Below are 14,354 nucleotides of genomic sequence, written 5' to 3' on the forward strand. Positions count from 1 at the left end.
AATCTGTACTTAATAATTCATGTATTGCGGCTCATAGCTGGGCTGTCCTCATGTCATTTTTTTTTCTCAACAGTGTTTTAAATTCTACACTGTTGGCTACTCTAGTGACACTATCAGTGTGTGGTGGTCAAGCAGTGGGCCGCTAACCGCAAAGTCAGCAGTTGAAAGCCAGCAGCCAGCTCCATGGGAGAAGGATGAAGCTTTCTACTCCTGTAAGACTTGCAGTCTCAGACTCACAGGAGGGGAGTTCTACCCTGTCCCATAGACGGCATCACCTTAACGGCAGTGGAAGCGATGCCCCAGGGGAATGATTGATGGTGTTCTCTAACGTAAAACTGACAATAATGACTCTAAGGTGAACCAGAGACATACAGAGAACATAGATATAGGAATGGATTGGGGCCTGGCACTTAAGTCTAGCCTCAATCTAAGAAAAACCACCGTATATACTCGAATATAAGCCGACCCGAGTATAAGCTGAGGTACCTAATTATTACCTGGGAAACCAGAAAAACTGATTGACTCGAGTATAAGCCTAGGGTGGAAAATGCAGAAGCTATTGGTGAGTTTCAATAATCAAAACAAATTAAAACAAAATTACTAAAATTTGAGACATCAGTGAGGTGATGTATTTAAATATTTATTTTAAATAAAAAACATAAATAAAAGGACAAGTCATTTAACATTAGTAAACCAGCACAGTAAGTGGAAAATAGGTTCAACAAAAACAATAATGATACCTTAAGAGTGCTATTTCCTGAGCAGAATCCGCAACCAAGCTAAAATGTAAAGAGTTAAAAATCCTTCAAAATTGGATTCCTCATCATCATCCGTATCCCAATGCAGAGCTTCAGCTGGTGTGAGGTCATCATAGACGCTGTCCTCACTGACATCGCCGTCATCACCATCACTGCTGTCATTTTCATACAAAGCACAGTCTTCACTGCCATCCATAGCATTACTAATACTACATTTCTGGAAGGCACGTTGCACCATGTCTTCTGGAATGTCTTCCCAAGCATCTCGAACCCACTTTGCTATTAACTCTGTAAGGCTTCATGAGATTTCCTCCTTTTGTTAGTCGGGCTTGACCAGATCACATCCATTCATGCCACATCCTTCACACGCCGTCTTGATTTCATTTATTTATTTATTTTTTTATAATACATCATTTTATTGGGCTAATGCAACATTTATCACAATCCAGACATACATCAATTGAGTAAAGCACCCTTATACATTCATTGCCCTCATCATTCTCAGAATTCGCCTTCTACTTGGGTTCCTGGAATCAGCTCATTTTCCTTTTTCCCTCTTGCTCCCTTCCCGCTCCACCCTCCCTCATGAACCCTTAATAATTTATAAGTTATTATTTTATCATAACTTACACTGCTCGATGTATCACCCCACCTACTTCCCTGTTGCCCATCCCCCAGAGGGGAGGTTACATGTAGATCCCCAAGATCGGTTCCCCCTTTCTACACCCCCTTCCCTCCTGGTGTCACCACTCTCACCGCTGGTCCTGAGGGGTTCATCCGTCTTAGATTCCCTGTGTTTCCAGATCCCTACTGCACCACTGTGCATCCTCTGGTCTAACCAGGTCCACAAGGTAGAATTGGGATTATGATAATTGGGGGGGAGGAAGCGTTCAAGAACTAGAGGAAGTTTTCGAGTTTCATTGTTGCTACCTGGAACCCTGAGTGACTCACCTCCTCCCCACTACCCCTCTGCAAGGGATGTCCGGCTGTCTACAGATGGGCATTGGGTCCCCATCATGCACTCCCCTCATTCACGGTGATGTGATTCCCCGCCACCCCCACCCCCCCGCCTTTGTTCTTTGTAACCTGGTCCCCTCAGCCCTTCATGATCGCACATGTTGGTGTGCTGCTTCCCTGTGGGCTTTGTTGCTTCTGGGCTAGATGGCCGCTTGTTTGCTTTTAAGCCTTTAAGTCCCCAGACGCTATATCTCTCAATAGCCGGGCACCATCAGCCTTCTTCACCACACTTACTTATGCACACATTCATCTTCAGTGTTTATGTGAGGAAGGTGATCACACAATGATGGTTTTTGTTCTTTTGTGTCTGCTACCTGGTCCGTTCAACACCTTGTATTCACTTAGGCTATGTGCTTCTTCTCTGTGGGCTTTGTTGCTTCTGAGCTAGATGGCCGCTTGTTTGCCTTCAAGCCTTTAAGACCCCAGATGCTATATCTTTTTGATAGCTGGGCACCATCAGCTTTCTTCACCATGTTTGCTTATACACACTTCTGTCTTCAGTGATCGTGTCAGGAAGATGGGTATCATGGGATGACCATTTAGCTGAGCAAGGTTGCATATGGTCTTTAAAAGGCTTATTCAAAGATACACATCATAGGACGGCTCTGATTGGTTAGATGTGAGTAAACAAACATTCAAAGCCCTGCAGTGTCAGTGGGGCTTTGAATGAATAGCGGAGAAACAGCAATCACCCATGAGATAACGGGAGCTCGTCCTGTTACTTCGGGGGGGCCCCAGCAAGATGTTACACCTCACGGGGGTACTACTGACCTGTATATAAGTCAAACCCCAGTTTTTCAGCACATGGATTATACACATGTATATATGGTAGTTCTCATGCTAGGGCCTGCTTGATGCTCACCCCCATGAAGAGATCACTGAAGATAGCATGCTATAGCAAGTGTGGTGAAGAAACTAGGGGGTGTCCAGCTGTCAGAAGGAAGAGCATCTGGGGTCTTAAAGGCTGGTCTTATATAAAGCAGCCATCAAAGTGAGGTGTCAACCAAGTCCACATAGAAAATGCATACCTGTGTGTTCCAAAGATTGTAAACAATATAGTCCAAATTGAACGGAGGGAATGGTATCAGAGCTTACATTGTGCACACCTGGTTTTCAGAAGGCCATGGCAGTGGAAGCCCTGAATCCGTGTGCAGAGCCCACATCTGGATGAAGCCCCCGGTGAACCCCATCTGATCATAGTTGTGGGATGTCAATAGACCTGCTACCAGACAGAGAGCATTGTGAAGCTTACCATGGCAGGCATAGTCAGGTAAAAAGCACAATGTATTTTCATTTTACCTCCCTTTTGACCCATTTTTAAGTTATTTTAGTTTAAAAAAAAGCTTAGGAGAAATACACGTGGATTAAGTCTCTGGTGAATCCCCCTGACCTTGGAGCAGGGAGGTGAATGGCCTTACTGCTGTGCAGAACGCACTGGAAAGTGGGTCACTGCAGATGCAGTTAGGTTAAAATTCCTGACCTTATCATCTGATCTCCCTTATGATCCCTTTTCAATTTGTTCTAGTTTTTAATACTTTCTGCCTTTCTTTTCTGTTTTACTTTACTACTGTTAGGTTGTTGGGTTTTCTTACTACTTTTTTGGTCTGTTTTACTTTACTACTGTTAGTTTTTAAAAAATATTTTTCTACATATGAAATCCACGATAGTTGAATCTATAGAGCCAGCAACTGGATTAGGGGTTCCCGGGGGCTATGGCAGGGGAAGTTGGGGAGAAATGAGGAACTAATAGTGATGAGTACAAGAATGAAGAAAATGGTCTAAAATAAATAAATAAAAATGGAAGAGAGGAAAATAAGGCCATGGACCTGACCAGACCTTTCTCCAAAGGAGATATCCAAATGGCTAATAAGCACACACACAGATGTTCAGCAGCATTTGTCCTCAGGAAAATTCAAATAAAAACCACACCAAGAGATCACTTTACACCCACTAAGCTGACTAGAATTAAAATATCACATAAGAACAAGTGTTGGTGAAGATGTATAGACATCAGGACCCAGGTACACTGCAGATGGGGTTGTAAAATGGTCTAGGACTTTTTGAAAACAGTCTAGCATTCATCGATTAAATACAGAGTTACCATGTGATTCAGCAATCCCACTCTGAGGAATACGAGGGAGTACCCCCATAAATACAGAAGGTTTTTTTTCAAAGCTGTATATTTAAATTTTCTTATAAAACAACCTTGACACCTTCAAAGTACTCTCCATTACATTTAATACCTTTGTCAAATCTGATTCCTATTCTAGGAAACATTTTTGTAAAGAAGCTGTTTGGGTGGCTGACAGCACCTCCCTTATTTTTTTTCTTCACCTCTTCTCCATCGTCACATTGCTGTCCTTTCATATCCCTCTTCATTCTCGGGAAACCAAAAGAAGTCGCACGGAGTGAGGTCAGGTACATGGGGCAAGAGAAGCATGCTGGGTTTTTTTGCCACAAACTGGCACACGGAGATGGCTGTGTGAGCAGGTGCGCTGTCGTGGTGGCGAAACCAGACCCCGTCTGCCACAGATCAGGCCTTTTTTGTCACAGACTGTCATGCGATATTTTCAGAACCGCTGCATAGAAAGTTTGATTACCAGTCTGACCTGGTGGAACCAACTCCAAATGCACTGCCCTCACATCACAAAAACAAATGAGCATTGTCCTGATCTTTAATTTCACTTGACGAGCTTTATTTGGATGAGATGACGATGGCATCTTGATTGATGCTTGCTTTCAGGGTCGTAAGAATAGTACCATGTCTCATCACCACTAAAGACCGCGAGGGAAAAGGTCTGAGTGGCTGGGGAGGTGTTCTATCAAAGCATGGCATGTTTCCACCCCCATGCTTTTTCCTGGTCGGCCAGAGCCTGAGGCATCAATTTCACAGCGACCCTTCTCATCCCCAAATCTTCTGTTAACATTCGCTGAACTGAGTGCCCACACAGTCCAGATAACTCCCCATCTCCTCGGTGCTCCATGGTTTGTCTTTGAGCACAGGTGCACGAATTTTGTTGATATTTTCATCTGTTAAGGAAGTTACGGATGTCCAGAATGAGATTTGTCTTCAATAAACACTTAAGCTTTTTGGAAACAAGGAAACCACTTGTACACTAAGTTTTTCCCATAGCATTGTCCTTGTAAGCTGTGTTCAATAACGTAACAGTTTCTGCGGCAGTTTTCCCAAGCAGGAAACAAAATTACACATAGGTACAAATGGGCTTGATACAATTGCTGTATGGGTTGTTATAAGAGCTGTAAGAACCCCCAATAAAATGATATATTGTCAAAATAGAATAATAAAGTGTTGTAGAACAAGGATGTCATTTGAGCACTAAGGTATGCCTGATTCAAAAAGTTGGATAGTGAATAAGGAAGGCAACGGAAAACTTGATGCATTTTAATTATGCTGTGGCAAAGAATGCTGAAAGTACCATGGACGGTCAGAAGAGCAACAACAAAAATCGCTCTTGAATAAGGACTGTCAAAATTCTCCTTAAAAGTGAGGACGGGCGAGACTCCGTCTCATCTACTTTGGACACGTCATCAGGAAAGACCAGTTCCTGGAGAAGGACACCATTCTGGGTCAAACAGAGGGGCAGCGAAAAAGAGGAAGGCCCTCTACAAGGTGGATTGACCTGGTGGCCGCAACAGTGGGCTCAAGCAGAGCAACAATTGTGAGGATGGCTCGGGGCTGGCAGGGCTGCGTTCTGTCGTACAGAGAGTCTCCATGAGTCAGACAGAACCCACCTAACAGTAATAACAACTAAAAGAGAAGAAGTAAAAAAGCAATCTAAGAACAACAGCAACAAAAGTTATTGGGGGGGAAAAAGCGGGATTACTGAAACTAGACAACCAATGCTGCTGTTGACACCACTGAGTTCCTTCCAACTTGAAAACTCCAATAGGACAAAGACATAGACAATATGAAAGAAATACTTATTGTCTTAATGGGGGACCAAATCAAGACACCCCAAATGCACTTACCAGGAATATGAATGGGGGGATAAAATGGAAGGACAACAGTGGCAAAAGAAATAGTAGAAATATATTTCTTAGAATGGAAAGAGGATATGAATTCCGGATTTTTATTGTCCAATTACAGGGAGGGATGAACAACAAAAAAGTGGATGAAGGGAAGCAGTGGTTGGTATAAGACATGAAAATTTTTTTCATAAATTATCAAGGAAGAGGGAGAAATGAGCTGATATCAAGGGCTCAAGTATAAAGAAACATTTTGAAAATGATGATGGCAACATATGTACAAATATGCTTAACACGATGGATGTATGGATTGTGATAAGAGCTGTCAGAGCCCCCAATAAATGATTTAAAGAAATACCCAGTTACATAATATGAAATTTTAGAGCTTCACGGATCTATAGAAGACCTTCAAATGTTTCATAGAGATACAAGATAGCAACGACAACAACCACAAAAATCCGATTGACATCAGATTTCTCACAAACACCCCTGGATCCTAAGAAATAGTGGGTTAACACCTCTCAGATTCCTAGTAAAAAGTACAATAAATCTAAATCCAGACAAACTACGAATCAAGTGAGAAAGCAGTTGTTCTTGCCTTTAACTGCTGATAATGTTTAATCTTTAACATGCTGATAATGTTTGGCCCCAAATCTGTGCATGATTTGCTTCTTTTCATCATTCAACTCTACCTTTTCAGAGAAGCCTTTTCTACCCATCTAAAGTAGCCACCCACCAAGGCCTCTTCCGTCCATTAGCCTGTTTTATTTTCCTTTTGGGCACCTTTCACTAGTTAAATTGTATGTAGTCGTTTCCTAAATTGTTTGTTGTCCATCTCTAGCTGCAGGATCGTAAACTCTTTGAAGATAGTCTATTGCCTTTTCTCAGCGCTGTAGTCCCTTCTATAAAACTATGCCTGACAAAAATAACAAACAAAAAAACTATGCCTGATATCTACTGGAAGCTCCGTTATTCTTTGTTGAATGAGTAAATAAATGAATAAGTATCTTATCTACCAAAGTATGAGTCTCTACGGTAGAAATCATGTCATAATCATCTCTAGTCCCCTGAGAGTGCCTTGCACAAAGTAGTGCTCAGGATCTAGCTATTGAATGAAGTGTTCTTGAATTAGGTAGGTTACCAGCTCAGCAGTTTTATGCGTGTGATGTTTATGCCAGGACATTATCAGTTTAGTCAGATGCAATAAACACCCATTACTCTTTAAGTAAGCCAAAGCCGAAATCTTTTCTGATTTAAACACTTCATTCTCTCCCACTGCCCTATGAAATGTTTTGTAGGGAAAAATCTGCCGGATACAGCAAACATTCAGACTGTGGTTTCTGTTGAACCCATAGAAGAACTGTGAATCTGAGCATTTTCTTTCCCCTGCTTACAGTGGCTGGCCTTCTGAACTGTAGTCTATTATGTAAGAGTGTATTTGAGGGGCAAACAAGCAGAATGCTTAATATTGGAATGATGTGAGAAATCCAGGATTTACTTGTGAGCAGCATCACTGTGCTGCACTGAGATGTGAACAGCTGATGGATCAAGCAGTACTTGGCTTTTGCAGCTCCCAGCAAGGCCTGGGAGCGCCATTGTGAGGCCTTTTCAGTCCTTTAGAACCACTGTGACCAAAAGGGAGACTGTTTGTTTGTCTTGAGTCAATGGACTCTCGCTCTGGTAATAAGGAGTGCTGGTGGTGTACTGGTTACTTGTTGGGCTTCTTAACCACAAGGTCAGCAAATTGAAACCACCAGCCACTCTGTGGGGGAAAGACAAGACTTTTCTTCTAGAAAGAGTTACAGACTTGGGAGCCCACAGAGGCCATTCTACCCAGTCCTACAGAATGAGGCCTCATCGACTCAGTGGCTGTGAGCGATAGCATTTATAATAACTGGAGAGGGTGATCCGAGATGATGGGCTATGAATGGCAGTCCTGAAACCAAGAGCTGCAAATGAAAGGATTAAGAAGAAGTAAGTAAAGCTTTGATTAGAGGAAGAGACTGAGTGGAAACAGTGAACAAGATGTTTATGGACCAGTGAACTGCCCACTAAGCCGATTTGAATGATTGCAAACAGAGTTCTGATCAGGGCAAGAAGCAGACAACCAGATCTGCTCACTCAGGACTACACTGGCACCCACACTGGTGATCAGGGCCCAGAGAGGTGTACCTCCCCTCCTGCCCCACACAATCTCCCTGTGACATATCTCTCTCACACACACACACACACACACACACTCACACACACACTCACACACACTCACACACACTCACACACACATTCACACTCACACACACACACTCACACACTCACTCTCACACACACTCACACACACTCACACACACACACACACACTCACACACACACTTTCCTCTTTCATTTTGTTCTTCCCCCTCTCCCACACTTTCCCTTTTCTTTCCCCTTTCCCATTTTCCCTCCAACCCTCCCTTTGTTCTGAGCCAATGGAGCAGGTGTCCCACCCCTCCCGCTCCCCCTTCAGCAGCGCCACATTCCCAGTGCAGCCGTGTTTGTGATGCAAGCTTGCACTGGTGCTGTATCACACCCCACGGACTTTTTGTTTCTTCATTATTCTCCTCTCGGCACACCTCCTTTGGTGGGTTTCTTTATTTCTTGTTTTCTTCCTCTTTATACTCTCCCTTTTTCCTCCTTTCCCCAGCAGTTGGAAGTTAGTGACCTTACCCAGATATACCTGCCACACCTGTTGCTCACCCGCTAGGTGAGTGCGTCCACCTACTCCAGCCCCACTGGATCAGTGACAAATGGCAGCCGACACCTGCTTAGGCTGTCCTCGGTGTCTGTACAGCACGAGCAACCAAGGACCAGTGCCCACATTTCCACCCAGAGACAGGCGACCAGCACCTAGTGTAGCATGCTTGCTTCATTGCTAGATGCTCTCAACAGAATTGCCTCCTGTCCCATGAGGCTGATTTACAATGTTGTTCAGTGCAATGATGATGATGCCCAGAGACATATATAAACCACAGATAGACAAATGGACCGGAGGCTCACAGTTCATTCTCTCCCCAATATTAGAACAATTAGTTCTTATGACATGACCCTGCTCACCCTCATAAATCACTGAAGATACGGTGACACAGCAAACTATGATGACAAGAGCAGACAGTACCTGGCTATCAGAAAGAATAGCATATGGAGTCCTAAAAAAAAGCACCCACATAAGTGAGATGGGGGTGGTCTCAGAGCTTAAATGCCGTACACTGGTCTGCAGAAGGTTAGGGGTGACGGGAAGCCCCAACTCCATTTGCAGGGTCCACATCTGGATGAAGCCTCCTGGCCATGGTCCAGGGGTGTGACTCACCTTGCTACCAGACAGCATTGCAAAGGTGATCATGGCAGATGCGGCTCCGTTAAAATGTAACAGCGTAGCTCCCTTTTGATCCATTTTAAAGTTGTTTCCATTTTTAATACTGCCTGCTTTCTTTTTAATTTTTTTTGTTTTACTTTGTCATTGTTTTTGTTTGTATGCTTGTTCTTGTTTTGTATGTTTTGGGGTTTTTTTTGGTATATCAAATACAGGATAGGTAAATCTGTATAGAGACAGTAACTGGATTAATAATTACCTGAGGACCTGGCAGGGGGGGTTGGGGGTAGATGGGGAGCTAACAAGTACGAGAAAGAAGCAATTGATTGTGGTGATGATTGCTTAACTCTCACTCATATGATGGAGCTGTTGAATTGTAGGATATGTGAATTACATACCAATAAACTACTTAAAAAGAAAAAAAAGTTCAGCAAACTCCAAGTAGGATAGACCTTAAAAGAAAATTAACCAGACATATCATAATCAAAATTTCCAAAACTAAAGTCAACAAAAGAATCCTGAAAGCAGCTCAGGAAAAAATGAAAAGTTATTTACAAATGAGAATTAATAAATCTAAGCTCAGATTTCTCCACAGAAAACATGCAGGCTTGGAAGAAGCACACCAGCCTGTGTGATCATGAGCTGCCGAAGGGATCCATTATCAGGCATCAAAGAACAAAATATGATATCATTGTGTGCTCACCTTCCCTATGCAATCACTGAAGACAAATGGGTGCATAAGCAAATGTGGTGAAGAAAGCTGATGGTGCCTGGCTATCAAAAGATACAGCATCTGGGGTCTTAAAGACTTTAAGGTAAATAAGCAGCCATCTAACTCAGAAGCAACAAAGCCCGCGTGGAAAAAGCACACCAGCCTGTGTGATCATTAGGTGTCGAAGGGATCAGGTATCAGGCATCAAAGAACAAAAAAATCAAATCATTGTGAATGAAGAGGAATGCAGAGTGGGGACCCAAAGCCCATCTGTAGGCAACTAGACATCCCCTTATACAGAAGGGTCTCGAGGAGGAGACAAGCCAGTCACGATGCGATGTAGCAATTATGAAACATACAACTTTCCTCTAGTTCCTAAATGCTTCCTTCCCACCCACTATCATGATCCTAATTCTACCATACAAATTTGGCTAGACCAGAGGATGTAAACTGGTACAGATGGGAGCTGGAAACACAGGGAATCCAGGGCGGATGATCCTTTCAAGAACAGCGGTGAGAGTGGAGATACCAGGAGGATCAAGGGAGGGTGGGGTAGAGAGGGGGAACTGATTGCAAGGATCTACATATAACCTTCTCCCTGGGGGATGGACAATAGGAAAGGAGGTGAAGGGAGACATCAGACAGTGTACAATATGACAAAATAATAATAATAATTTATAAATTATCAAGGGTTCTTGAGGGAGGGGGAAAATGAGCTGATACCAAGGGCTCAAGTAGAAAGCAAATGTTTTGAGAATGATAATGGCAACAAATGTAAAAATGTGCTTGACACAATGGATGGATGTATGGATTGTGCTAAGAGTTGTATGAGCTCCCAATAAAATGATTTTTAAAAAAAAGAAAGAAAGAAAACATGCAGGCAAGAAGGCAATGGGAAGAGATGTATAAAACCCTAACAGGAAAAAAACACACCAATAAAGATATACTCAGCAAAATTGTCCCTCAAACAATAATGTTAAACATAAATTTACTGTAAAAGCCAATAATTTCAGTCCTAGACTATCTAAAGCACATGTCCACACAAATATTCATACCATTATATTGAAATAGCCAAAGACTAGAAACAATTAAAATATCCTACAAAAAGTAAATAAATTATGATATATCTACAGAAGAGAACTTTGCTCAGCAATAAAAAGGAATGAAGTATGGATAGATGTAAAACATCAATGAATCCCCAAATAATTATGTAGTGTAAAAAAACAAGCCAAACAGACAAACAAAAGGCACATATACCCTATGATCTCATTTAAATAAAGTTTTAGGAGATGCAGTCTAATCTAGAGTGACAGTAAACAGTTTCATGTTTGACTGGGAATCAAGAGATGGGAACTATGGAGGAGGATTTACAAAGGAGCACTTGGAAACTTTGGGGGTTAATGGGTGTGCTCTTGATTGTGGTAATATTTTAATGGATAAACACTTAATTTGGAGCCCTTTGGGGGCAGTGGATATGAGTTGGACTTAGATTTGCATGATTGGCAGTTCAGAACTACCAGCAGCTCCTTGGGAGAAAGACTGGCTTTCTACTCCTATAAATATCTCAGAAGCCCACAGGGGTCACTCTGAGTCAGCATTGACCTGATTGATGGCAGTACCTTGAGTGAGTGGATACTTAATAGACTACCGTATATACTTGAGTATAAGCCAATCCGTATATCAGCCAAGGCACCTAATTTTGCCACAAAAACTGCATTAAAAATGTGCTGAAAAACTCGGGCTTAAACACGAGTGTATACGTTATATACTTTAAACATAGATATCGTTCACTGTAATTTGATTATACTTTAATAAAGTTGTTGGGGTTTTTTGGTAAACAAATGAAGAGAGCACAAAATCAGTGAGGTGTTTAGAAGTAACAGTACATGGTTTCCCACGGTGACTTGATGGCCACATGGGAGTGAGTTCTGAAGTGCTGAAAATGTTTCCCCATTTGGGCACTAGTTCTGTTGGTGTGATTACGTTGGGGAAAATCCATCATCTTCCATATTTGTGATTTTATTTATGTGTGCTATACCTCACCTAAGTTAAAAAATTACCCTGGAAGGTATCAGATTAGTCTAGAGCGGCGTATAGTATAGTTGCATTAATCAAAGTAAGATAACTGGTAATCAAGGTAAGAGAAACTCAGTTTCAATGACTACACAGAACGACATTCCTTGCTCTTAGGACAATCCAATGGAGGCTGTTCAGGAGACAGGTGCTTAACTGGTACTTAGTATTTTCTACTTATCATTATCTCCCTCTCGTATCCCAGAGACGGGTCCAGCTGGGCTGTCACTGCCATCCCACCGCACTGCTGCCTAGAGCCTGTCGTGAACTGTAGGCCTTCCTTGGCCTCCAAGAAACGGGAAAAGCTTTGGTGAGAAATAAGGCTTGAATGAATTGTTAATGTCATTCTTTTTTCTTTTAATAGATTTTCCTGTTTTTAGGCAGCATGTGTTTATTCCTAGCAATTGGACATGGCATATGGGAACACATGAAAGGCTTCTACTTCCAGACTTATATGCCATGGGAAAAATATGTCTCTTCGTCATTGCTCTCAGCCACCCTGGTGTTCTGGTCCTATTTCATTATTCTCAACACTGTCGTGCCCATTTCCCTCTATGTCAGGTAGGTTCCTGTTATCACTTTGGGTTATGGGCGGAGGAGCTGACTTCATACTTCCTATATTTTCCCAACTCGATTGTAAACTTTTAAAAAGCTTACACTACCCATGTGTTCCTTAACCCATTACCTTCCCCAGTACCTGCACATAGAGACCACTCCTGAGAAATAGAGAGACCACGTGCTTTTCTTGTCTAGACTGCTGTGCCAAGTGTCTTGTTGGTAAATGCCACCCAGTTCCACCTCAGATCCCTTGTGCATGGCAGAACAAAACACCGCCCGGGCCTACACAGTCTTTGCCTTAGTGGAGCCTGTTGTCTCAGCCGCTGTCATCCACCTCATGGAGGGTCATCCTGGTTTCTCCTGGCCCCGTACTATACCAACCATGCTATCCTGTGGGGGCATGTCCAAAGTCCGTAAGATGAAGTCTGACCACCCTTACTTCTTTTTGCTTTCATCCTTACTTCTAAAAGAGCATCCTGGCTCTACATCTTCAAAGTCAGATTTGTTTCTGCTTCTGGCAGGCAGCGGCAGATTTAATATTCTTCACCAATACTGTAATTCAAAAGCATTCATCGATATTCTTTGTTCAGCTTTCACATACAACTGAAGGGATTGAAAATACCCGGGCTTGGATCAAGCACATCCTAGTCCTCAAATTGAAATCCTTCTTTTTTTTGTTTTTAAACACTCTGGGAAGTCTTTGCATCAGATTTGCCCAGTGTAGTTTTATTTTTTTCTGATGCTTCCACGAATGTTGATTGTAGCTCTAAGAAAGACCAAATCCTTTACTACTTCAATCTTTTCTCCATTGACTACGATATAGCCTATTGGTCCAGTTGTGTGGATTTTTGTTTTCTTTACATGGAATTGTACTCAATACTGAGGACAGTAGACTTTGACCTTGCAGTTTGCTAATAAACCTTCTTCTAGCCCCGATGCTGCTTTCTTCTTCATTTAGTGACCTCTCGGATTAATCGCTCCGCATTCAGGTTGAATAAGTATGGTCAAAGGATACCCTGACCCAAACCTCTCCCCTTGTTCTGTTTGAACAACTGCTTTTTGGTCTGTGAACTTTTCCATGAGCAAAATTAAAGGTCTAGCTTCTGCATGAGCAGAATTAGCTGGTCCCGAATTACCATTCATCAAAGTGTTATCCATAGTTTGCTTCGACCCACAAAATTGAATACTTTGCATATTGGAGAAAATGCAGGTGAACATGTTTCTGATATTACTGGCTTTCCACCAAGGTCCGTCAGCATCAAGGATGATACCTTTGTTCCACATGCTCTTTTAAGTCCAACTTGAGTTTCTGGTCGTTCCATGTCAAAGTACTGCTGCAACAGTTAAATTAACTTCAGCACAATGTTACTTACGTAGGATATGAATTATATTGTTCAATACTGTTGGATTAGAGTTCTTTTGAATGGGCATAAATACCAATCTCTTTAACTTGATTAACCAAGTGTCTTGTCTTCCAAATTTTTTACATAAACTAGTGAGTATAACCAGTACTTCAGCTCGTTGAAACATTCCCATTGGTATTCCATCAGTTCCTGGAGTTTGGGGGAGTTTTTCTTCTTCTTCTTGAAACCATTTTATTTGGAGTTAATATAGATATATCATTACACAGTGTTGTACAATCGCTGCCACAATCAGTCTCAAAGCAGTCTTTTCCTTCCTGGACTCCTTGACATCAGCTCCCTTTGACCCCCACCTCTCCCACGCCCTCACCCCGACCCCTGGAGCCTTTTTTAAAAGAATCAGTTTATTTGTGGCTCATACAGCCCTTATAGCAGTCCATACATCCATTCATTGGTCAAGCACATTTGTACATTTGTTGCCGTCATTTTCAAAACATTTTCTTTTTATTTGAGCTCTTGGTATCAGCTTCTCATTTTTCCCC

General features: G+C 42.2%; 1 protein-coding gene across 1 annotated transcript in view; it reads left to right on the forward strand.

The window, feature by feature from the left end:
- Positions 1 to 14,354, forward strand: part of LOC142457864 (phospholipid-transporting ATPase FetA-like) — an 85,304-nt gene that overhangs the window by 42,170 nt on the left and 28,780 nt on the right. Inside the window, exon 12 of the mRNA XM_075558963.1 lies at positions 12,258 to 12,454. Coding sequence (XP_075415078.1) covers positions 12,258 to 12,454 — 197 coding nt within the window. The remainder of the gene's footprint in view (positions 1 to 12,257; positions 12,455 to 14,354) is intronic.

This window comes from Tenrec ecaudatus, chromosome 10 (genome assembly GCF_050624435.1).
Source record: "Tenrec ecaudatus isolate mTenEca1 chromosome 10, mTenEca1.hap1, whole genome shotgun sequence".
Classification (NCBI taxonomy): Eukaryota; Metazoa; Chordata; class Mammalia; order Afrosoricida; family Tenrecidae; genus Tenrec; species Tenrec ecaudatus.